The sequence below is a fragment of the Oncorhynchus nerka genome, linkage group LG25 (assembly GCF_034236695.1).
Source record: "Oncorhynchus nerka isolate Pitt River linkage group LG25, Oner_Uvic_2.0, whole genome shotgun sequence".
In the NCBI taxonomy this organism is placed as follows: domain Eukaryota; kingdom Metazoa; phylum Chordata; class Actinopteri; order Salmoniformes; family Salmonidae; genus Oncorhynchus; species Oncorhynchus nerka.
The window spans coordinates 19,863,001-19,887,126 of NC_088420.1; the positions used below are offsets into that span (position 1 = coordinate 19,863,001).

At 41.5% G+C, this 24,126-nt stretch overlaps 1 protein-coding gene and 1 pseudogene across 1 annotated transcript; one reads left to right on the forward strand and one right to left on the reverse strand.

Annotated features, from left to right (window-relative positions):
* Window positions 1-422: 422 nt before the first annotated feature.
* Window positions 423-12,173, forward strand: slc35e1 (solute carrier family 35 member E1). Its single transcript, XM_029633790.2, has 6 exons — window positions 423-1,063; window positions 2,559-2,629; window positions 3,237-3,374; window positions 4,172-4,297; window positions 4,907-5,152; window positions 9,329-12,173. The coding sequence occupies exons 1-6, from the start codon at window positions 736-738 to the stop codon at window positions 9,563-9,565; spliced, it is 1,146 nt and encodes a 381-aa protein (XP_029489650.1). The 5' UTR covers window positions 423-735; the 3' UTR covers window positions 9,566-12,173.
* A 3,670-nt stretch (window positions 12,174-15,843) lies between these two features.
* On the reverse strand, window positions 15,844-19,893 carry LOC115108870 (prostaglandin E2 receptor EP4 subtype-like; annotated as a pseudogene).
* Between the last annotated feature and the right edge of the window lie 4,233 nt (window positions 19,894-24,126).

Genomic DNA, 24,126 nt, shown 5'->3' on the forward strand with positions numbered 1-24,126 from the left:
CCTAATTATCCTAACCTGCTACGTAAATGATCCTAACCTGCGGCTGCTACGAAAAGTCCATTCTGACATAACCGGTATTCTATCTAGTCAAAACCGGTGCAACTGTCTGAGTAGTGCAAAACCGGTGCAACTGTCTGCGATCATCATCTTTGGAGGCGGTTTGATTGCAGGAAGTGACGCAATTAGCAATACATCTATGAATTAGCAATACATCTATGGGCTAGTTTGACATTGCAGCCGACAATGGGCTTGCATCATAAATAACTACTAATTGTTATTTGTAAATCAGTCACAATTGACCTATGAGACATTACGGTTTGACCCTCTCGAGCACGGCCAGTGCAGCCGACTGCCATATCTACACATCACCTTATATCATACATAACGACTCATTATTATTTGTAGATAGTAAGAATTTACCCACGACACATCACGGTTTTGATGCTCTCGAACCCGGTCTACGAGTATTTTCTCAACATTGTACATACTGCCACATTCATGCCAACTCGGAACTTTCCGACATGGAATCTTGTTATATAAAGTTCATGCTCCGAGTTTATCCACTTGTAATTTATCAGAATCAACCAAAAGGAAGCTCTACAAAAAACGTACGCAAATGTTAACTCGGGGATTCCGAGTTTCCGACTTGTCTGGAACGCGGCATAGTAGCTTCTCCACGTCTCACACTGCTGGCCTTGCTGCCACACACTGCCGCCGGTGACTCCGAAGTGGAAGATGGCTGCGGTGGAGCGTCCCCCAGTCAAGGAAGGGGTCCGGATAGCTTTACTCTGTTTCTGTTGGTATACTGTTAGTTCGGGAGGCAACGTAGTTAACAAAATTATTCTAAATGGGTTCCCTTATCCTGTCACAGTTTCGCTTTTTCATATATTCTCAATCGTCGTCTTCCTTCCACCGTTGCTGCGAGCATGGGGAGTCCCCAAAACAGAAATACCAACTAGATACTTCAAATGGTATATTATCCCTTTAGCTTTTGGAAAATACTTCGCATCTGTGTCGGCCCACTTCAGTATATGGAAGGTACCGGTTTCCTACGCACACACTGGTAAGCATTGCAAGAACTCCGAATTAGGCTAGCTAGCGCAGAAGCATTGCTTGGTATTCTAACTAGCAACATGGAATGCTAGCTAGCTAGCGTTACCTTGCTAACATAACTTCAATGAATTGGTGTCTTGTGCTGGACAATTTTAGGCAAGCTTTAAGTGAATTGGCTTCCTTTGCATGGGACTGTATTACCCACGTTCCGTTTAACCGAGGAGCTTGCGACATACTGGGTTATTTGAATACCTATTTGTTTGGGGGAGGGCCCCACCTAGCCAGTGCTTAAAATTGTAATGTTACTTTTATTTAACCATTATTTATTTAGGCAAGTCAGTTGAGAACAAATTATTCTTTACAATGACGAGCTACACCGGCCAAACCCGGACGACGCTGGGCCAATTGTGCTGCGCCCTATGGTACTCCAATTACTGCCGGATGTGATACAGCCTGGATTCGAACCAGGGTGTCTGTAGCACTGAGATGCAGTGCCTTAGACTGCTGCGCCACTACAGTTGTCTCATTCAGTGGCAATGAACAGTAAGGCTGGATCTCCGTTGATCATTAAGTAAATGGTTAAACCTGTGCGTTAACCATCGTTTTTCTGCTCACAATAGGTTTTATGTTGTGTTACTCCTTATGATGCATTATTGCCTGTCATGTATGACGTCCATGGTTACAACTACAGCGTACTAAGCCTAATACCTGCTACAGCGACAGCCTATAGGGGAGTGTGTGACTGCAGTTTGTCACCTCTAAATGAAAGTGTAAAGTATGATTATTCACAATGAGTATTTTAATTATGCTGTCATTACTATGAGAAAGCAGAACTTCAAGGTACTGTGTCAGGGATTGGCATTGAGGTCTGAACAGCACTAGCCCATCGGGCAAGACAGGAGTATTTCTTGGTTAACCGAAGATTATGGTCACTTGATTGAAAATGTAGAAGTAGTTTACACACGGAAATGCCATTACTTGTCTTTCACCTAAAAAACTGGGAGGAACCAGAATGATCTGTTTAAGGTACTGAAAATCTTTGCATTAAATTCCACCTGCCCAATTACTGTTTCCTAACTGCTCAGTTCACTTGCCCCCCGATAACACTTCATGTCAATCCCTATGTGTTATGCCCTTTACTTCATAATTAGTTAGGTACCCAATGTTGCACGTCAGCGCCCATACAGTGTAACTAACTCATTGCTGTCTCACCTCACTAACTGACACATCAAGCTATGGCGTGATGATACAGTATGCAAAGTAACACGTTTGTTGTTACCAGGGGTGTGTCTGTGACACACAATACACAATGAAACTTAAACTGTAGGTGTGAGGCACAGTTGCATGGGCAACTAAGTCTTTAAACCACTGTATCTCAAGTCATGCTCCTTACCTTTCCAATCAATACCTGTTCCACTCAAGCCATTGTCCTCAATTCATGCACTGAACAGGATCTTTTTATCCATTTTCCAATCTGACATTCTTTGTTTCTTTTCACCCCACAGTCAAAGCCACAATGCCAATATGGGTTGTGTTGTTATCAAGGATTATCATGAAGGAGAAGCAAACAACAAAAGTGAGTAGCTCAGAAAATTGTACATAAAGCTGCTTTGGAAGATATTTTGTCCATGCAATGGTGACATGGCACAATATGAGCCTGTATGTTGGCTCATATATCTTGCCAGCCTTGCAGGTGCATTTACAGAAAATGTATCCTGCTTCTTACATCATGTTAACACTGCAGGGGCTTTAGTAGTGTTCCGCAATAACAAAGCTATTTATGTGTCATAGGCATTTAGAGGTTGGGCAAATGTGACATGTCCCAAAACAAATTAGCAAAACAACTGCATGTGTATGGATGGCCATCTTTTTTTCAACTGTACTTTGAGACTCCTCCATGATTAGGAATATCCTGCTGACTTTGGCCTAGTAACACGTTATTTGGATAGTCTGAAGTCCATCTGTAGATGCTCTATCTACTAACCATGACCTTAACCCTAGCCCCAACCTTAACCCTTATTCTAAAAGTACCTTAACCGTAACCTTAGCAAGCAGTTGCTTATCAACAGATCGTTTGTTTATATTTTTATCAATCTGTATAGCATCTACAGATGGAAAATCTGGACTATCCAAATAAAGTATAACCCTTTCTCTTTTGCACTCCTGTCTTGTGCCTGTCTCAGGTGTATGTATCTCTCATCCCCATCATCGGAGGAGTGCTTCTGGCCACGATGACAGAAATGTCCTTTGATGTATCTGGGTTAGTCAGTGCCCTGGCTGCCACACTCTGCTTCTCTCTGCAAAACATCTTCTCCAAAAAGGTACATCTTACCAGTCTGCACCCTTTCAAAAATACTGTTATTTATGTGGTGTTAGATGATGGATAAAAGTATAGCCGGAGAGCACATTTTGAACTTTGGTGGACATTTAAATTACCTATGTTTGGGTAATGGTTGGAGAATAAACTCAAGCTGTTTTATTTAATAGAATACTGTATTGCCATTTGAAGGAATGGATCATTCACACTGTAAAAGCATTCCTTGCAATATTCAAGTGTAGATATAGTAGACAGCACTCATACTAAACATGAAAACACCCGAAAGGAAAACTCAAGGGTTTCAAGTGTGAAGCCTTGTGAATCTTTTCAATGTATTTGTTCTTTACATACTGTCGATGTGCAGTATGGGTAGTGTCCTATACTATGCTGATGTGGCCTCCCTTCAACCAATATTTGAGGAAAACATATTTCCTCCATTGGACATTATTACTTGGTTAAATGCTGTTTTATGAAAACTGACAAGTGCTAGAATTACTTTTGATATTACTAACCCTGCAGTTACATTATTGTGTAATGATTTGTAGTGTTAAGAGTTTAACAACCATGTCTTGTTGATTACCAACTGTGATTACATTACCTGTCTATCATGCTGTTGATGAAGAAAACCAAAGCATTCAACGAACAAGGAATTTGTGCCCTCTCAATTTATAACGATTTGTCTTTGCGTAACCTTGATATATTTCGCTGCCCACTGATTTCCAAGGTAAACACACAACAGTTTTCTGAAATGGCTGGCCTAAGAAATGACAAAGCTATGAATTAATATTCATTGCTTTTTAGGTGCTGCGGGACACGAGGATCCACCACCTGAGACTTCTCAACATACTGGGCTTCAATGCTGTTTTCTTCATGGTGCCTACGTGGGTTCTGGTGGACCTCTCCTCATTTTTGGTTGAGGGGGATTTTGTGAGTTTAAATAATACGTGCTTCAGTTTTGTCAAGTGTATGCGCAGGTTCATGTATGTTATGCGTCAAATAATGTGATCTTTTGTTGTCCGGCTTATGAGCTTATATGATAGTGTTTCATCTACTGGTAGTGTGTGTGTGCCATACATATGATATATTTAACATACACAAGTCCACAGGAATGTCATATACTGGGTACCAGAGGAGGCTGGTGAGAGGAGCTATAGGAGGACAGACTCATTGTAATGGCTGGAAGGGAATCAAACATATGTTTGACTCCATTCCATTTATTCCATTCCATTTGTTTAGTCCAGGTGTAACTCTGTTGTTGTTGTTTGTCGCACTTCTTTGCTTTATCTTGGCCAGGTCACAGTTGTAAATGAGAACTTGTTCTCAACTGACCTACCTGGTGAAATAAAAAAATAAGTAATACTAAATTAAACTCCACACCCCAAAATCTTTAGTATCCGGTTGCCTTTTATTCAATTGTCCCATTGAGACCACAACCTGGATACGTTCTCTTTTCCTAGAAAGTCATGACTAAATCCATTGTTCTCTCCAAATATCCAAGTAATCACTCCCTCTCCCTCCTCTGCATAACCCCTCCAGACGGGCATGTCTGAATGGACAGGCACCTTTCTCCTCCTCCTGGTCAGCGGCTTCTGTAACTTTGCCCAGAATGTCATCGCCTTCAGTGTCCTCAACCTGATCAGCCCGCTGAGCTACGCCGTGGCCAACGCCACCAAGAGGATCATGGTCATCAGCATATCGCTCCTAATGCTACGCAACCCCGTCAGCTCCACCAACATCATGGGCATGATGACGGCAATAGTGGGCGTCTTCCTGTACAACAAGGTGAGTCTCTTTGACATGCTTACATTTACGTTTTAGTTATTTAGCAGACGCTGTTATCCAGTCATTACAATCACTGCATTCAACTAAAATGTGTAAAACGACCACTTTCACAATTATTGCAATTTAAACCTTATAATATTCACTGTTTGCTAAATCAGTGCTAGTAAGAAAAAAGAGAAATGCGAGTGTGAAGGACTCTTGTCCATCTTTCGAAAACGTCTAAAACATAATCTCTTGAAATAGTATAAGTATTAGTATTAATAGTATTAATTTTTTTAATTTTCCAACACTTTGGCCACCAACAACTAATTCAAGTTAGTTCATGAAATAGATTAACAATTATATCAAACTCAGCATTCAGCATGCAGGTGTATAATATACAGTTGAAGTCGGAAGTTTACATACACTTATGTTGGAGTCATTAAAACTCGTTTTTCAACCACTCCACAAATTTCTTGTTAACAAACTATAGTTAAGTCGGTTAGGACATCTACTTTGTGCATAACAAAAGTAATTTTTCCAACAATTGTTTAAAGAAAGATTATTTCACATATAATTCACTGTATCACAATTCCAGTGGGTCAGAAGTTTACATACACTAAGTTGACTGCCTTTAAACAGCTTGGAAAATGATGTCATGGCTTTAGAAGCTTCTGATAGGCTAATTGACATAATTTGAGTCAATTGGAGATGTACCTGTGGATGAATTTCAAGGCCTACCTTCAAACTGAGTGCCTCTTCGCTTGACATCATGGGAAAATCAAAAGAAATCATCCAAGACCTCAGAAAAAACATTGTAGACCTCCAAGTCTGGTTCATCCTTGGGAGCAATTTCCATAAGCCTGAAGGTACCACGTTCATCTGTACAAACGACAGTACGCAAGTATAAACACCATGGGACCACGCAGCCGTGATACCGCTCAGGAGGAGATGCGTTCTGTCTCCTAGAGATGAACGTACTTTGGTGTGAAAAGTGCAAATCAATCCCAGAACAACAGCAAAGGACCTTGTGAAGATGCTGGAGGAAACGGGTACAAAAGTATCAATATCCACAGTAAAATTAGTCCTATATCGACATAACCTGAATGGCCACTCAGCAAGGACAAAACTACTGCTCCAAAACCGGCATAAAAAAAGCCAGACTATGGTTTGCAACTGCACATGGGGACAAAGATTGTACTTTTTGGAGAAATGTCCTCTGGTCTGATGAAACAAAAATAGAACTGTTTGGCCATAATGACCATCGTTACGTTTGGAGCAAAAGGGGGAGGCTTGCAAGCCGAAGAACACCATCCCAACCGTGAAGCATGGGGGTGGCAGCAGCATGTTGTGGGGGTGCTTTGCTGCAGGAGGGACTGGTGCACTTCACAAAATAGATGGCATCACGAGGGAGGAAAGTTGTTGCTTCAATATATCCACATCTCAAGACATCAGTCAGGAAGTTAAAGCTTAGTCGCAAATGGGTCTTCCAAATGGACAATGACCCCAAGCTTGGAAAATGGCTTAAGGACAACAAAGTCAAGGTATTGGAGTGGCCCTCACAAAGCCCGGACTTCAAATCCTATAGAAATTGTGTGGGCTGAACTGAAAAAGCGTGTGTGTGCAAAGGAGGCCTGCAAACCTGACTCTGTTACACCAGCTTTGTCAGGAGGAACGGGCCAAAATTCACCCAACTTATTGTGGGAAGCTTGTGAAAGGCTACCTGGAACGTTTGACCCAAGTTAAAACAATTTAAAGGCAATGCTACCAAATACTAATTGAGTGTATGTAAACTTTTGACCCACTGGGAATGCGATGAAAGAAATAAAAGCTGAAATAAATCGTTCTCTCTACTTTTATTGTGACATGGTGATCCTAACTGACATAAGACAGGGAATTTTTACTAGGATTAAATGTCAGGAATTGTGAAACTGACTTTAAATGTATTTGGCTAAGGTGTATGTACAGTCGTGGCCAAAAGTTGAGAATGACACACATATTCATTTTCACAAAGTCTGCTGCCTCAGTTTGTATGATGGCAATTTGCATATACTCCAGAATGTTGTGAAGAGTGATCAGATGAATTGCAATTCCTTGCAAAGTCCCTCTTTGCCATGCAAGTGAACTGAATCGCAAAAAAAACATTTCCACTGCATTTCAGCAGTTTGAGTTTGAATAACAGACTGGAAGCTTCAAAAGGAGGGTGGTGCTTGGAATCATTGTTCTTCCTCTGTCAACCATGGTTACCTGCAAGGAAACACGTGCCATCATCATTGCTTTGCACAAAAAGGGCTTCACAGGCAAGGATATTGCTGCCAGTAAGATTGCACCTAAATCAACCATTTATCAGATCATGAAGAACTTCAAGGAGAGCGGTTCAATTGTTGTGAAGAAGGCTTCAGGGTGCCCAAGAAAGTCCAGCAAGCGCCAGGACCATCTCCTAAAGTTGATTCAGCTGCGGGATTTGGGGCACCACCAGTACAGAGCTTGCTCAGGAATGGCAGCAGGCAGGTGTGAGTGCATCTGCATGCTCAGTGAGGCGAAGACTTTTGGAGGATGGCCTTGTGTCAAGAAGGGCAGCAAAGAAGCCACTTCTCTCCACGAAAAACACCAGGGACAGACAGATATTCTGCAAAAGGTACAGGCATTGGACTGCTGAGGACTGGGGTAAAGTCATTTTCTCTGAATCGCCTTTCCGATTGTTTGGGGCATCCGGAAAGAAATCTTGTCCGGAGAAGACTAGGTGAGCGCTACCATCAGTCCCGTGTCATGCCAACAGTAAAGCATCCTGAGACCATTCATGTGTGGGGTTGCCTCTTGGCCAAGGGAGTGGGCTCACTCACAATTTCGCCTAAGAACACAGTCATGAATAAAGAATGGTACCAACACATCCTCTGAGAGCAACTTCTCCCAACCATCCAGGAACAGTTTGGTGACAAACAATTCCTTCTCCAGCATGACGGAGCACCTTGTCATAAGGCAAAAGTGATAACTAAGTGGCCTGGGGAACAAAACATTGATATTTTGGGGCCATGGCCAGGAAACTCCCCAGAACTTAATCCCATTGAGAACGTGTGCTCAATCATCAAGAGGCGGGTGGACAAACAAAACCCCACAAATTCTGACAAATTCCAAGCATTGATTATGCAAGAATGGGCTGCCATCAGTCAGGATGTGGCCCAGAAGTGAATTGACAGCATGCCAGAGCAGATTGCAGAGGTCTTGGAAAAAGAAGGGTCCATTCTGCAACTATTGACTCTTTGCATCAACTTCATGTAATTGTCAATAAAAGCCTTTGACACTTATGAAATGCTTGTAATTATACTTCAGTATTCCATAGTATATCTGACAAAAATATCTAAAGACACTGAAGCAGCAAACTTTGTGGAAATTAATATTTGTGTCATTCTCAACTTTTGGCCACGACTGTAGACTTCCAACTTCAACTGTAGCTCCAATGGGAGCCGTAAAGACATTTTTCCATTTTTAGAATTTAGCAGACACTCTTATCCAGAGCAACATACATTCATCTTAAGATAGCGAGATGAGACAACCACATATAATAAGAACATATCCTTGCACTTGTCTTTTCCTACTTTGCTGATAACTTCTTTGAGGAACAATGTACTTACTACGACTGTGTTTTTGTGGTTGACTCACCTTGCTATCTTAAGATGAATGCACTAATAGTAAATTGCTCTGGATAAGAGCGTCTGCTAAATGAGTAAAATGTCAAATGTGACTGACTACCTCAAGTTTTTAAAATTTTTACATTGAATAAAAGTATAGACTCAGAGCTAGAAAATGGTATATCATACACTGCAGTTGAAGAACAATATGAAATTAATTCAGCTTTGGAAGTTGTTAAACTTGTAACCCAACTGTAGAAAATGGCCCTTGAATGTTTTGGTACACCTACTCGAGAGCTCTTCTTTGTCTACTCCCGTTCAGTGTCGTTCACACTCTTAAGCTTTAGCCCCACACATCTCTTTAAGGATTCACATGTGAGGCCATGTGGTAGACATGGCTCACGCTGTACAGTGCTCACGTGCTCTGAAACCCACCCCCACTCACTGTGGAAAGTTTACATACCACATTTAACTTTGGGAAATCACACAGTAATTTACATGTGTTTTTTTTTTGTTATCCTTTGTTATGTGCTACACTAAGCTATTCCCTTCTCTTCACTGCCAACAGGCAAAATATGACGCAAACAAGGAAGCTAAGAAAAAGCTGCTGCCTTCCTCCAAGCAGGACATGATGTCCTTTGACAATTTGGGACTGGACAAGACGCAGCCCAATGGTTCAGTGCCTTTCTCCCAAGGTTCAGACATTCAGTATGGTCGAAGCAACGTGTTGACCGACCACTTCCAGTACAGCCGGCAGGCCTACACAATGAACTATGGTGCCTCCAACCACCAGTATGTGGTTTAGGCTGGTGGATTTCTCCATGGACATATTGTATTTGTTTCCAGCAGAATTCTTAAACCACCTCTAACAAAAAGAAAGGCAAGTGCTGTCGTATTGGCGGAGAGGGAAGTATCAGTCATGAGTTGGCCAGCGTTTTGTCCCAAACATGTTCTCTAACATATTCTCTTCACCTCCTTGTGTTGTATTTATTTTGATATGAACACTTAAAGGGATAGTTAAGTCAAAATCAAAGTTTGTCAGATGTTTTCAGACCCCAAATGTTGTCCACTTCCAACCTTGTCCTTCGTCAACTGTTGCCGATAGTGTCAAACTTTCCAGTTAATTTTGGATTGATGCATACCACTGGATCTACAAAACAGATGGCTTGGAACATGGACTCGTTTGACAAATTTAGATTTTGGAGTGAACTATCTGTTTGTTTTTTGTTTGCTTGCTAAGGAAGGGATGTTCTTATTCTTTTTTTCTGTGGGAGTTCGCTAACATGGGAATAATTGTTACTGTAGCTACAATAGCGTAGTTCAAAAATAAATAGTTCACAACTTTGATATACAGTTAAAGACCATGAAATGTTTACCATGCCCATAATGCCATGTGAATCAGGCTTGTCCTCAAGGTTACATTGACCCCAATTTTATCACAGAAGGCATGAACATTTTACATAAATGTTTTGCAGAGATTGGCAACATTTGTCCTATACATGTAAAACCGTTTGCTCTTATGACATTTTCTGGTTTGTCTAGTGATGGAGGAATGAAAATGTATATAATCGGTTGTAGGTACAGAAAGGTTCCTGGTTTGAATACCCAATCCGAAAAGGGGAAAAATATGTCTGTGTCCTTGAACAAGGCCCTTGTCAGCCATAGTAGTACCTCTGGAGGTTAATGTGAAACGACACATTTCACTGCTCTATCCAGTGTATGTGACAAAAACATATATTATTTTAATTCATTTTGTTCCATATTTACATCGGTCATTTAATCAATTCGTATCTGATCTGGTAATAGCTGTGTAATATGTCGGTAGAAGGGTCAGGATTGGCAGACTTACTGGATCAGGCTTTAGTGTCAGTAGACTCCACTTGTTTTTCCTGTTTGTCATTTTGTTCTTAATATTCACACTTACAATCATGTTCTGATTAAGGAGTAGTATTTCCCCCTGCATGCGAGTAATTTAGCCTACAGGGAACAATAGCTGTTTTTCAAAGCTGGTGTGACGCACCTGAACTGGTTATTTACTTTGCAAATCAATGAAAGATGTGACGGAGACTAACTAACTTGTGTGACACTAGCAAAATGTTATCCTTGTTGACTATAAAAGGAATATTCTTCTAGTCCAACTTTTTTATTTGAGTTTGCGTGTTTCAATTTGCTACAGCACATTCAAGCATTTTAAGTGGAGAATTTCTTTGCCGTTTCTTAACGGCAGGAAAGTTTGATCTAACCTGATTTTATTGCATGTTCAGCGACTGGCCGGCAACAAACTACATGCTGAGATTTTGAAAAAGCATTTTGACTGTTTACCATAAATACAAATAATGTATTTGAATATTCCCCTATGGTATATGATGGATAGTTATGGAAGACTGCACAGAGGATCCATGTGTATTTACACATTTAAGGAACTCTTGTGTGTGAGCTTGTGTGGAATTCTCAGGTAGTTCCAAGCTTATCATAGTCCATTTAGTGAAACTTCCATATCATTTAGTTTGGCAGGTTTGGTCTGTTTACGTAATGAAATTCATACTGGCGTGGTGATTAGGCTATGGGGATTTGAATACATTTGACTGTCACTTATGCCTGTTCTCTGCATGTCCTCACGAATGAGTTTTGACTTGACTTTGTCCTATCATTGTCTTTTGAATCTTCTTTACAGAGAACTATTTGTAGAAATCTGTAATTGGATAACAAATGTTTTATTTGTGGAAGGAATATCAAATGTTGGAGCCACAATTTGGATTCTACTAAATCATTTTTCTGTCACCTTTAACATAAGATGTTATGAAGAGCTGTGGTAAGTCAGCTTGGATCCCATCTTGTTATTTTGTTACTTATTTTGTATTATTGTATGTCATTCTGTTCAAATGTCTCACGGTCTCTTCTTAAATCTATGGTCGAGTATGTCACGTCCTTACGCAAGGTGCCAAATGGAAGGCGCTACCTGGCTCAAAGTGCATCACAAGGATTATTTTTTTTTACTCTATAATTTTTTGACCCAGTAGCATGGAGTGATGAATTCTGATGTGCATTATGTATATGTTTAATTTAACGTAAAGCCTAATTTGTCTATACAGTAAGCTAATGGATAACACTTTGAACATGAGAATTTAGAGAAACTTTGTTAGTTCTGGGACGGTATTTGCTATGAGGTTATTTACTGGAATGTACATTTGGATATGTGGGGTTTGCTTTGTAAAAGTTGTATAAATGCAATTTTTTGTGTTAAATAATCTTGAAAACCCGAATTTTTACTGAACCAATGTTTATAGATTTTTATTTATGGTGTCTAGGTACAGAAAAGTATACATAAGTGCAACCATGCACAGTGTTGTCTGCTTACGTTTAGTAAATACTATTTTTAAATGTCTAAAAAAATAAATGCATTGTGAAATGAATGTATGATTTAATTTTCTTGATAAAGGTGTGCTGTACATTGAATGCATAGTAAACATTTATTTGACTTTGGACAGGTGGGTGCTTACATTGGTAAAGGATGAAGGTGAGTCATCTATTACTATTGTTGACAATTCTAATGATCATCTGTTCATTGCATTGTTTTCAATTGTTTATTTGGACTAGTATGAATTTATACTAAACGCTTCGGCTTATCCAATAGCCAACTAATTCGTAACATATCACACTAACTGTAATTCGCCTAGTTAAATAAAATAATTTTAAAAACAAAGCAAGTGCTCCCTCTTGTGTCAAGAATAAGAATGGACTTTTCACAAGTTAATATTTCCCCTCCATATCTAACTTTCAGGCATGGTATGGGTATTTGATTCTTGCTTGGATGAGGACAATAGGACTTTGTATTGGTGGAATTAACTACCAACCACGAAAGAGCCTGTAAATGGAAATGTAGCTTTGTATCCATTTTGTAGCTATACCTATCCATTTTCACCATATTGCTACACCTATCTAATGTTTACAGTGCCATGGGGGCTGGTAGGGCTAAAGCATGAGAGGAAGTGAACACTTCTGGGTGAAAGGGTGGACAACAGGAACACAACCCAGGAGAACTAGTCATCTCCCAGGGGATGAGGCGTACTCCCACAACCTCCATGACAAAAGTTCAAAAAGCTAGATTTGTTGTTGAGTAACTTCACTCCTGAGATGCATAGCTGCTGCACAGTGTTTCGAATTCAGTCCAATCAAAGTTTTAGAGGAGAAAAACGTGTGGAAATCCCATCCCATCTCATCCCACTGGACACAGACGTCAATTCAACATCTGTTCCACGTTGGTTCCAACAGTGCCCAGTGGGATAGACTAGACGTAACATAGGGAACGTAAATCCTGGAAACTCATTAGTATGATGTTACATTTTGGAAAGGTTAAAAATTCAAATAAGGTGGTTGGTTGGACCTATAGCTCGAACGCCTAGCACCCCAAAGGTTGCGTGTTCAAATCTAATCAACCACTTTAGCATTTTGCAACTATTGTACTTACTACTTTTTTGTTGTTGTTGCTACTTTGCAACTACTTAGCCACCTAGCTAACATTAGCCACAACAAATAGGAATTCATAACATATCATACTTGCTGTAATTCGTAACAAATTAAATGGTTGATGGACATCCACAAATTAATACATACTGTACCAAATTAAATGTAACGTACACTGAGTATACAAAAACAGTAGGAACATCTTCCTAATATTGAGTTACACCCCCCTTTTCACTCAGACCAGCCTCAATTTGTCGGGGCATGGACCCTACAAGGTGTCAAGTGTTCCACAGGGATGCTAGCCCATGTTGACGCCAATGCTTCCCATAATTGTGTCAAGTTGGCTGGATGTCCTTTGGGTGGTGGACCATTCTTGATACACACTGTTGAGGGTGAAAAACCCAGCAGCGTTACAATTCTTGACACACTCAAACCGGTGCTTGGCACCTACTACCATACCCTGTTCAAAGGCACTTAATTATTTTGTCTTGCCCATTCACCCTCTGAACGGCACACACAACCCATGTCTCAAGTCTTTAAATGTCATTCTTTAGCCGGTCTCCTCCCCTTCATCTACACTGATTGAAGTGGATTTAACAGGTGACATCAATAAGGCATCAGCTTTCACCTGGATTCACCTGGTCAGTCTGTCATGGAAAGAGCAGTTGTTCCTAATGTTTTAAATACTCAACGTTTACGAGATGGAGGGGGACAAACTTATATTTACTATGTTACGTCTATGCTTGAGTCCAGGTTACATCCTCCTGCTCCTCTGTGGTTGTTTACACCTCTGCAGAAGAGGCACCAAAGTGTCTGCTGTGAAACATCTGCTTTTTTAGCATTGGTGAGGGGTAGATCCAGGAAATTTAACTTTACATCTTGTGCATTAACTGCCTTTGAGATTGATCCATTAGCCCCTCAAGGGTCTGATATGCAGTAACTAATCACACTATCAGCAAGGGTATTGGTTTAACAAGTAATGGTCACTCTATGTGGCCTCAATGGAGAAAAAACGGCTCAACAAGCTCAATATTCTCATTGCTTTTAGCCGTACCCTTATCCTACTCCTCCTCTTTTCCTCTGGTGATGAAGAGGTGAATCCAGGCCCTGCAGTGCCTAGCTCCACTCCTATTCCCCAGGCGCTCTCTTTTGATGACTTCTGTAACCGTAATAGCCTTGGTTTCATGCATGTTAACATTAAAGCCTCCTCTCTAAGTTTGTTTTATTCACTGCTTTAGCACACTCTGCCAACCCGGATGTTCTAGCTGTGTCTGAATCCTGGCTTAGGAAGACCACCAAATATTCTGAAATTTGTATCCCTAACTACAACATTTTCAGACAAGATAGAACTGCCAAAGGGGGCAGTGTTAGCCTGCAGAGTTCTGTCCTCCTATCCAGGTCTGTACCCAAACAATTTGATCTTCTACTTTTAAAAATCCACCTCTCTAAAAACAAGTCTCTCACCGTTGCCGCCTGCTATAGACCACCCTCTGCCCCCAGCTGTGCTCTGGACACCATATGTGAACTGATTGAAAAACTAACATGTCTGTGAGAGCCGGAATTCTTACTGGTTGGTAGGTGATCAAATACTTATGTCATGCAATAAAATGCAAATTAATTACTTAAAAATCATACAATGTGATTTTTCTGGATTTTTGTTTTAGATTGTCTTTCACAGTTGAAGTGTACCTATGATAAAAAATTACAGACCTCTACATGCTTTGTAAGTGGGAAAACCTGCAAAATCGGCAGTGTATCAAATACTTGTTCTCCCCACTGTGTGTGTGTATATATATATATATATATGTATGTGTGTGTTGGACATGTAAAAACACCTAGACATGAAAATACTGTAAAAACCACAGGATATGTGATTTTAATTTAAGAAATATGTTCCCAAGTATTCCCACCATAATAGAGAGACACGTGATCGTATACAAATGTAAGCAAGGTTTGAAAGTATTGTTTTAGTCAAACCTATCTGTTTGGGCTTCTTGCAGTCAATTTTCAGTCTACAAATTATTTGTAATTATAAACCTGGTGGTTCGAACCCTGAATGCTGATTGGCTGACAGCTGTGGTTATATCAGACCGTATACCACTGGTATGACTAGGGCTGTATCCTGGCACTCCTCATTACGTCGTGCTATGAACAGCCCTTGGCTGTGGTATATTGGCCATAGTACCACACTCCCTCGGGCCTTATTGCTAAATTATGTTCCAGGTCCCCGGACCATCCGCTCAAGAAAAAAATTGTCATGTGAATCGAGTTCATTATCCCTGGTTTAGGAAGTCGGAATTGGTTTGCAGCACTAATCACACCTGGTGTTTTATAAAACTTATAACTCTTGGTCTCTTTAACTTCACAATGTGATCATTATTGTTGGTGTAATACATCGCAGGCTCAGGCACTTGACCTATCTTTAATTTAAATGTTAACATTGACTGGTTAATTTAGTCAATTTACCTACTGTTTTTGAAAGTTCTATAATGAAAACGGGTGAATCTCCAACCGTCTTCAATTATCGACACAACACATTATTTGGTTCTTATTTTTCAGAATAAATAACTCCCAGACATTAGAGAAGCTTAACCAAGTTTAATTCTTCCCAAAGGGTCTTTACAGCTGTAATTCAGCCAACCAAACATTTCTCACCATCACAGGTGTGTATATACCACTTAAGACACTCCTCCTTCTCTCCAATCCTTACATCTAATGGTTCCACAAGAAGAGGGTAGTAAAACCTTTATTACTCCCATCAGGGTATCTGACCTCAACCCCTCCTTCGCCTAGTCCACAGATGTCCATCTGCCTCCATGATAGCAATCTTTTGATCTCTTCCCGCCCACCCAGCACATTCCACAGGCACTCTGTCTTTCTACAGATCTCACTCCAAATATTATATGCTTCTGATCTATCATTTATTTAATATCTTGATGTTCAAAGTTTAGCTGACTGTGCAGATTCCAACAGCATTCAGTGAGACTTGATATTGGACAATCTGGGGGAAGTATTGGCGTGCTTGAAATACTTTGCAAATGCAACTTATTTCTATTTGAAAACTGAAATGGTTTATTCATTCCTTTTCAGTAGACACTCTTATCCAGAGCAATTTACAGTAGTAAGTGCATACATTTTCATACTGTTCACCTGTGGGAATCGAACCCACAACCCTTGCATTGCAAACGCCATACAACTGAGCCACATCATCACAAACCACTTGATATATCAATGTGCTCAATTACTGTATTGTGCATTGTTTTTCTTCATGGTGATGGAAAGTCTACAGGTACAAACCTAGATGTCCAACCTATGGTACAATACAGTAACATACATTTACTTTAAGTGGTTTGTAAGAGTGGTAAAATAATACTGCACAAAAGTGGGTGTTTTTCCATGTTATTTGATCAAGAAAAATATTTTATTTGATGTGTGTTTTCCCATAACTTTGCACCGTTTCATATAAATGTTTGAGGACATGGTTTTGTTCTTTCTGGACATCATTAGAATGACAATTGCAGAGAAAGCAACAGGGCAACAACTTAATTCCAACTATTGAATCCTGCAAGATACTGTTCTTAATTATACAACTACCTTTTTTTTGCCAAAGCAGAGATGCTGAAAAAAAATGTTTCGTCACATTACAGATGTCTATTTCGGTCCGCTAATATAACTTTTTTTGTTTTGTTTTATTGTATTGATATATACAGTGCATTCAGGAAAGTAGTCGGACCCCTTGACTTTCTTCACATTTTGTTACATTACAGCCTTATTCTAAAATGGAGTAAATATTTGTTTTACTCAAATCTACAGACAATACCCCATAATGACAAAGTGAAAACAGGTTTTTAGAAATGCTAGCAAATGTATTAAAACAGGAATACCTTATTTGCATAAGTATTCAGACCATTTGCTATGAGACTTGAAATTGAGCTCAGGTGCATCCTGTTGCCATTAATCATCCTTGATTGGAGTCCACCTGGGGTAAATTCAATTCATTGGACATGATTTGGAAAGGCCCACACCTGTCTATATAAGGTCCCACAGTTGACAGTGCATGTCAGAGCAAAAACCAAGCCATGAGGTTGAATTAATTGTCTGTGGAGCTCCGAGACAGGATTGTGTCAAGGTACAGATTTGGGGAAGGGTACCAAAACATTTCTGCAGCATTAAAGTCCCTAAGAACACAGTGGCCTCCATCATTCTTAAATGGAAGAAGTTTGGCGCCACCAAGACTCTAGAGCTGGCTGCCTGGCCAAACTGAGCAATTGGGGGAGAAGGGCCTTGGTCAGGGAGGTGACCGAGATCCCAAGAACCAGAGTTCCTCTGTGGAGATGGGAGAACCTTCCAGAAGGACAACCATCTCTGCAGCACTCCACCAATCAGGCCTTTATGGTAGAGTGGCCACTCCTCAGTAAAAGGCATACGACAGCCCGCTTGTATGATACGAAAAGGCATCTAAAGCAATTTTCTCTGGTCTGACGAAATCAAGATTGAACTCTTTGGCCTGAATGCCAAGCGTCACATCTGGAGGAAACCTGGCACCATCCCTACGGTGAAGCATGGTGGTGGCAGCGTCATGCTGTGGGGATATTTTTCAGCGGCAGGGACTGGGAGACTATTCAGGATTGAGGGAAAGATGAACGGAGCAAAGTACTGCGAGATCCTTGATGAAAACCTGCTCCAGAGCACTCAGGTTCACCTTCCAATAGGACATGACCCGAAGTACACAGCCAAGGCAACGCAGGAGTGGCTTGGGACAAGTCTCTGAATGTCCTTGAGTGGCCCAGCCAGAGCCCGGACTAGAACATCTCTGGAGTGACCTGAAAATAGCTGTGCAGCGACGCTCCCCATCCAACCTGACAGAGCTTGAGAGGATCTGCAGAGAAGAATGGGAGAAACTCCCCAAATACAGGTGTGCCAAGCGTCATACACAAGAAAACTCGAGGCTGTAATCGCTGCCAAATATGCTAAAACAAATGACTGAGTGAAGGGTCTGAATACTTATCTTGTTTCTTTTTTTTGCTTTGTCTTTATGGGCTATTGTGTGTAGATTGATAAAGATAAAAAAAAAATATTTGATCAATTTTAGAATAAGGTTGTAAGGTAACACAATTTTGAAAAAGTCAGGTCTGAATGCTTTCCCGAATGTACTGTATTTTTAAATTCTGATTTTTCAGGGGGTGCTGCAGCCCTACTTGTTAGCTATGTTTGTCCCCCCTGCGTGATGTGGGCGCAATGGGAGACTGGCTGTTAGTTGATTGATGCTGATGCTGCTGTACAGTGCTTCAGAGGTATGTGAATTCATTCGTTTTTTTAAATTGAACCTTTATTTAACTAGGCAAGTCATGGGTGTTTGTTTGGTAGTGGAAAGTCCTTTGTGAGGATTTGACTGGCAACATGGGTTATTTGCCTTTTCGATCACTGTAAACTCGTTTAGATAATCTCCGAATTTTACTGAACAGAGTCCTTCTCAGCAAAATGTAGATCCAAGGGTCAAGGATGGCGTTGACGGCGGCAATCCGTATAGCCTTCAAATCTGCATGGGAATTATCTTCCCGTGATATCTGGTTAGCAAATACGCGTACCTACAACAGCATAACAAGAGATATGCCAATTAGACCCACTGCTTTCCTCGTAGACAAACTAAATTAACATATAAAATATTAAGACGTTCCTTACCACCAGCGGCGCTGAGCAACCTAAAACAACCATCGAGGTCACCACGAGCACCGTCATCATTTGGGCTTCCACGCCGGAGGAAAGCGCTGTCCAATGCGCCCGTGTGCTCCCTCTAGTAACTGGACGTTGGATTTTCCTGCGATGCATTATCAATAGAGTGCCACAAACTGCAAAGTTGAGGACTATCGTCATCAATATGAGTAGAAAACTCAAACTTGCATATAAAAACGAATAGGCTGCAGACCACGGCTCATGAGCCATCCAGTTGATGAAGCACCAAGTTTTGGAGGGCTGGCTCATGCTTTCAGTCATACCCATCACTGGAAGACAACAAAATACAATGTTGCTGAGATAAATGCAAAACAAGCACTTGCGCGCAAAATGTGGGCCAATTCCCCATCTTTGGTATGTGTAAGGGCAGCATATTGCGAGGTAGCGCTCAGCAGACATTGCGCATATAATACTTAGTCCTGCCACTCCGAAAAACAGCAACAAAAATGAGTGGAATTCACAAAGATGACGGTCGTGGAGTACATTTTTATCGAGGTAAGTGGCTATAGTGATTGGGCTGGCCAAACAAGTCCCAAGAAGATCGGTGATAGCCAAACCGCAAACTAAGGTGAAGAACGCGGACGACTTGCGCCCTTGCTTAGATCCAGATAGAGCGGCTATTGCTATTATATTTCCAATGACACCAACTGCAAACATAAATACAGGTAAAGCCATGGCTGCAGCTGACTTGTAAGGCACAGTGTGTGTCGTGAAATTACTTGTATCGTTCATGTTTTCCGTTCCAAAAGAAAGCTATCCAATGGGCGTTATTTGTTCCTTTCTTTTAGATAGATGCCACTTACTTCTTGAGTCCATTACAATCCAAGCAGGATATTGACAAATGTGTTTTCTCTTGTAGAATCCCTATTTCATGATGGCTGTTGTTCAATAGCCTACATTGACATCAACCTTTTGAAATATCCCGTGGATGGAAAAACTTGGAAATGCGCTCTTGACGCACAGCAATCTGGTCCTAATAGATATATCAAAGCCAGTGGGGCGCAGAGCCAGGCGGCCCTATACGCTCACTACGCAAGTTGCGTAGGGCCCCGCAAATTACGCAAGGGCCCGCATACTCCTCGTGTCAAAGCGGGTGTTAATGTTTACAACTTCGATGATAGGATCATTTTGTACAATTTTACTTAACCTTTATTTAACTAGGCAAGTCAGTTAAGAACAAATTCCTATTTACAATGAGGGCCTACCAAAAGGCCTCCTGTGGGGATGGGCCTGGGATAAAATAAATAAACAATATAAATACAGGGCAAAACACACATCACAACAAGAGAGACAACACTACATAAAGAGAGACCTAAGACAACAACATAACAAGGCAGTAACACAACATGACAACAACATGGTAGCAACACAACACATGGTGCAAACATTATTGGGCACAGACAAAGGCCAAGAAGGTAGAAATAACAATACATCACACAAAGCAGCCACAACTGTCAGTAAGAGTGCCCATGATTGAGTCTTTGAATGAAGAGATTGAGATAAAACTGTCCAGTTTGAGTGTTTGTTGCAGCCCGTTCCAGTCGCTAGCTCCAGCGAACTGAAATGAGGAGCGACTCAGGGATGTGTGTGCTTTGGGGCCCTTAAACAGAACGTGACTGGCAGAATGAGTGTTGTATGTGGAGGATGAAGGCTGCATTAGATATCTCAGATAGGGAGGAGTGAGGCCTAAGAGGGTTTTAGAAATAAGCATCAACCAGTGGGTCTTGCGATGGGTATACAAATATAACCTGTTTACAAAGGAGTATAGAGTGCAGCGATGTGTCCTATAAGGAGCATTGGTGGCAAATCTGTTGGCCAAATGGTAAAGAACATCTAGCCGCTCGAGAGCACCCTTACCTGCCGATCTATAAATTATGTCTCCGTAATCTAGCATGGGTAGGATGGTCATCTGAATCAGGGTTAGTTTGGCAGCTGGGGTGAAAGAGGAGCGATTACGATAAATCTAGACTTGGTTTGCTCTAACTTTAGCCTGCAGCTTTGATATGTGCTGAGAGAAAATCCGTGTTCAGTCTAGCCATACTCCCAAGTACTTGTATGAGTTGACTACCTCAAACTCTAAACCCTCAGAGGTAGTAATAACACCTGTGGGATGAGGGGCATTTTTCTTACCAAACCACATGACCTTTGTTTTGGAGGTGTCCTGAACAAGGTTAAGGGTAGAGAAAGCTTGTTGGACACTAAGAACTCTTTGTTGTAGAGCATTTAACACAAAATCCAGGGAGGGGCCAGCTGAGTATAAGACTATCATCAGCATATATCTGGATTAGAGAGTTTCCTACTGCCTGAGCTATGTTGTTGATGTAAATTGAGAAGAGAGTGGGGCCTAGGATCGAGCATTGGGGTACTCCCTTGGTGACAGGCAGTGGCTGAGACAGCAGATTTTCTGACTATACACTGCACTCTTTGAGAGATAGTTAGCAAACCAGCCCAAAGACCTCTCAGAGACCAATCAAATAAAATTGTATTGGTCACACACATGAATAGCAGAGGTTAATGCAAGTGTAGTGAAATGCTTGTGCTTTTAGTTCTGTCAATGCAGTAATATCTAACAAGTAATCAAACAAATTCACAACAACTACCTGATACACACACATGTAAAGGGATGAATAAGAATATGTACTTATAAATATATGGATGAGTGATGGCCGTGCGGCATAGGAAAGATGCAGTAGATGGTATAGAATACAGTATAGGCTAGATGGTATAGAATACAGTATATACATATGATATGAGTAATGTAGGATATGTAAACATGATTAAAGTGCCGTTATTTAAAGTGATTAGTGATCCCTTTGTCAAGTCCATTTATTTAAGTGGCCAGAGATTTGAGTCTGTATGTTGGCAGCAACCTCTATGTTAGTGATGGCTGTTTAACAGTTAGATGGCCTTGAGAGAAGCTGTTTTTCAGTCTCTCGGTCCCAGCGTTGATGCACCTGTACTGACCTCGCCTTCTGGATGATAGCGGGGTGAACAGGTAGTGGCTCGGGTGGTTGTTGTCCTTGATGATCTTTATGGCCTTTCTGTGACATCGGGTGCTGTAGCTGTCCTGGAGGGCAGGTCGTTTTCCCCCTGTGATGCGTTGTGCAGACCGCACTACCCTCTGGAGAGCCTTGCGGGTTGAGGGCAGTGCAGTTCCCGTACCAGGCGGTGATACAGCCTGACAGGATGCTCCCGATTGTGCATCTGGAAAAGTTTGAGTGTTTTAGGTGACAAGCCAAATTTCTTCAGCCTCCTGATGCGCAGTCATGGGTGCGGCCTGTCAAAGTCCAGGACCCAGTTGCACAGGGCGGGATCGAAACTCAGGGTCTCAAACTTAATGACGAGTTTGGAGGGTACAATGATGTTAAATGCTGAGCTATAGTTAATGAACAGCATTCTTACAAAGGTATTCCTCTTGTCCAGATGGGATAGGGCAGTGTGATGGTGATTGCGTCGTCAGTGGACCTATTGGGGTGGTAAGCAAATTGGAGTTTGTCTCGACTATCAGGTAGGGTGGAGGTGATATGATCCTTAACTAGTCTCTCAAAGCACTTCATGATGACAGGAGTGAGTGCAATGGGGCGGTAGTCATTTAGTTCAGTTACCTTCGCTTTCTTGGGAGCGGGCTGTGTAAGTGGCACTGTATTTTCCTCAAAGCGAGCAAAGAAGTTGTTTAATTTGTCTGGGAGCAAGACTTCCACGACGGGACTGGTTTTCTTTTTGTAATCCGTGATTGACTGTAGACCCTGCCACATACGTCTCGTGTTTGAGCCATTGAATTGCGACTCTACTTTGTCTCTATACTGATGCTTTGCTTGTTTGATTGCCTTGCGGAGGAAATAGCTGCACTGTTTGCATTCGGCCATGTTTCCAGTCCCCTTGCCGCGATTAAAAGCGGTGGTTCGTGCTTTCAATTTTGCGCGAAGGCTGCCATCAACCCACGGTTTCTGTTTAGGAAATGTTTTAATAGTCACCGTGGGTATGACATCTCCGATGCACTTGCTAATAAACTCGCTCACCGAGTCAGCGTATATATCAATGTTATTGTCTGAGGCTATCCAGAACATATCCCAGTCCACGTGATTGAAGCAATCTTGAAGCATGGAATCTGAATGGTCAGACCAGAGTAGACCTGAGTACGGGCGTTTCCTGTTTTAGTTTCTGTCTATAGGCTGGGAACAACAAAATGGAGTCGTGGTCAGATTTGCTGAAGGCGGGGCGGGGGAGGGCTTTGTATGCATCGCGGAAGTTAGAGTATCAATGATCCAGAATGCTACCAGTTCGTGTCACGCATTCGATATGCTGATAGAATTGAGGAAGTCTTGTTCTCACGGTAGCTTTGTTGAAACCATACATCCTGAGGCTGCATTTATTGTAGCTGGGGATTTTCAGTTTACATAAATTCCAGTGAGGTTCTTTCAGGGCCGACGATGTATCTGCTGGGGGGGATGTACACGGCTGTGACTATAATCGAAAATAATTATCTTGGAAGATAATCCGGTCTGCATTTGACTGTGAGGAGTTATAGGTCAGGTGAATAAAAGGACTTGAGTACCTGTATGTTGTTGTGATTACACCATGAGTCCTCAATCATAAGGCATACTCCCCCACCCTCCTTCTTACCAGAGAGATGTTTGTTTCTGTCAGCCCGATGCATGAGGAAACTGGGTGGCTGTACCGACTCTGATAACATATCCCGAGTGAGCCATGTTTCCGTGAAAAAGAGAATGTCTTTCTGGAAGGCATCTTGTGCCCTAATTTGGTCCACCTTGTTATCTAGAGATTGGAGATTGGTGAGTAATATGCTCAGAAGCGGTGGATAGTGTGCTCGCCTTCTGAGTCTGACCAGTAGGCCGCTCCTTCTGCCACTCCTGCGGCAACCGCATTGTTTTGGGTCGGCCTCTGGGATAAGATCCCATGTCCAGGGTGGAGGTCCGAACAAAGGATCCGCTTCGGAAAGACATATTCCTGGTCGTTCTTCCTGGCTGTATGCAATGGCCTGGCTGTATGCAAAACACTTGAGATTTTCTGGGCTAACGATGTAAGAAATAATACATAAAAAAAGGAATACCTGCATAGTTTTCTAAGGACCTGAATCAAGGCGACCATCCCTGTTGGCGCCATCTTGCATCCAATACTCCTTAGCCAGGCCACAAGAATGGAATGGTC

Coding starts and splice junctions, on each gene's coding strand:
- slc35e1 (XM_029633790.2), top strand. CDS start 736: ATGGCTGCGGTGGAGCGTCCCCCAGTCAAGGAAGGGGTCCGGATAGCT. Junction 1,064..2,558: donor GGTTTCCTACGCACACACTG/GTAAGCATTGCA, acceptor TTCACCCCACAG/TCAAAGCCACAATGCCAATA. Junction 3,375..4,171: donor AAAACATCTTCTCCAAAAAG/GTACATCTTACC, acceptor ATTGCTTTTTAG/GTGCTGCGGGACACGAGGAT.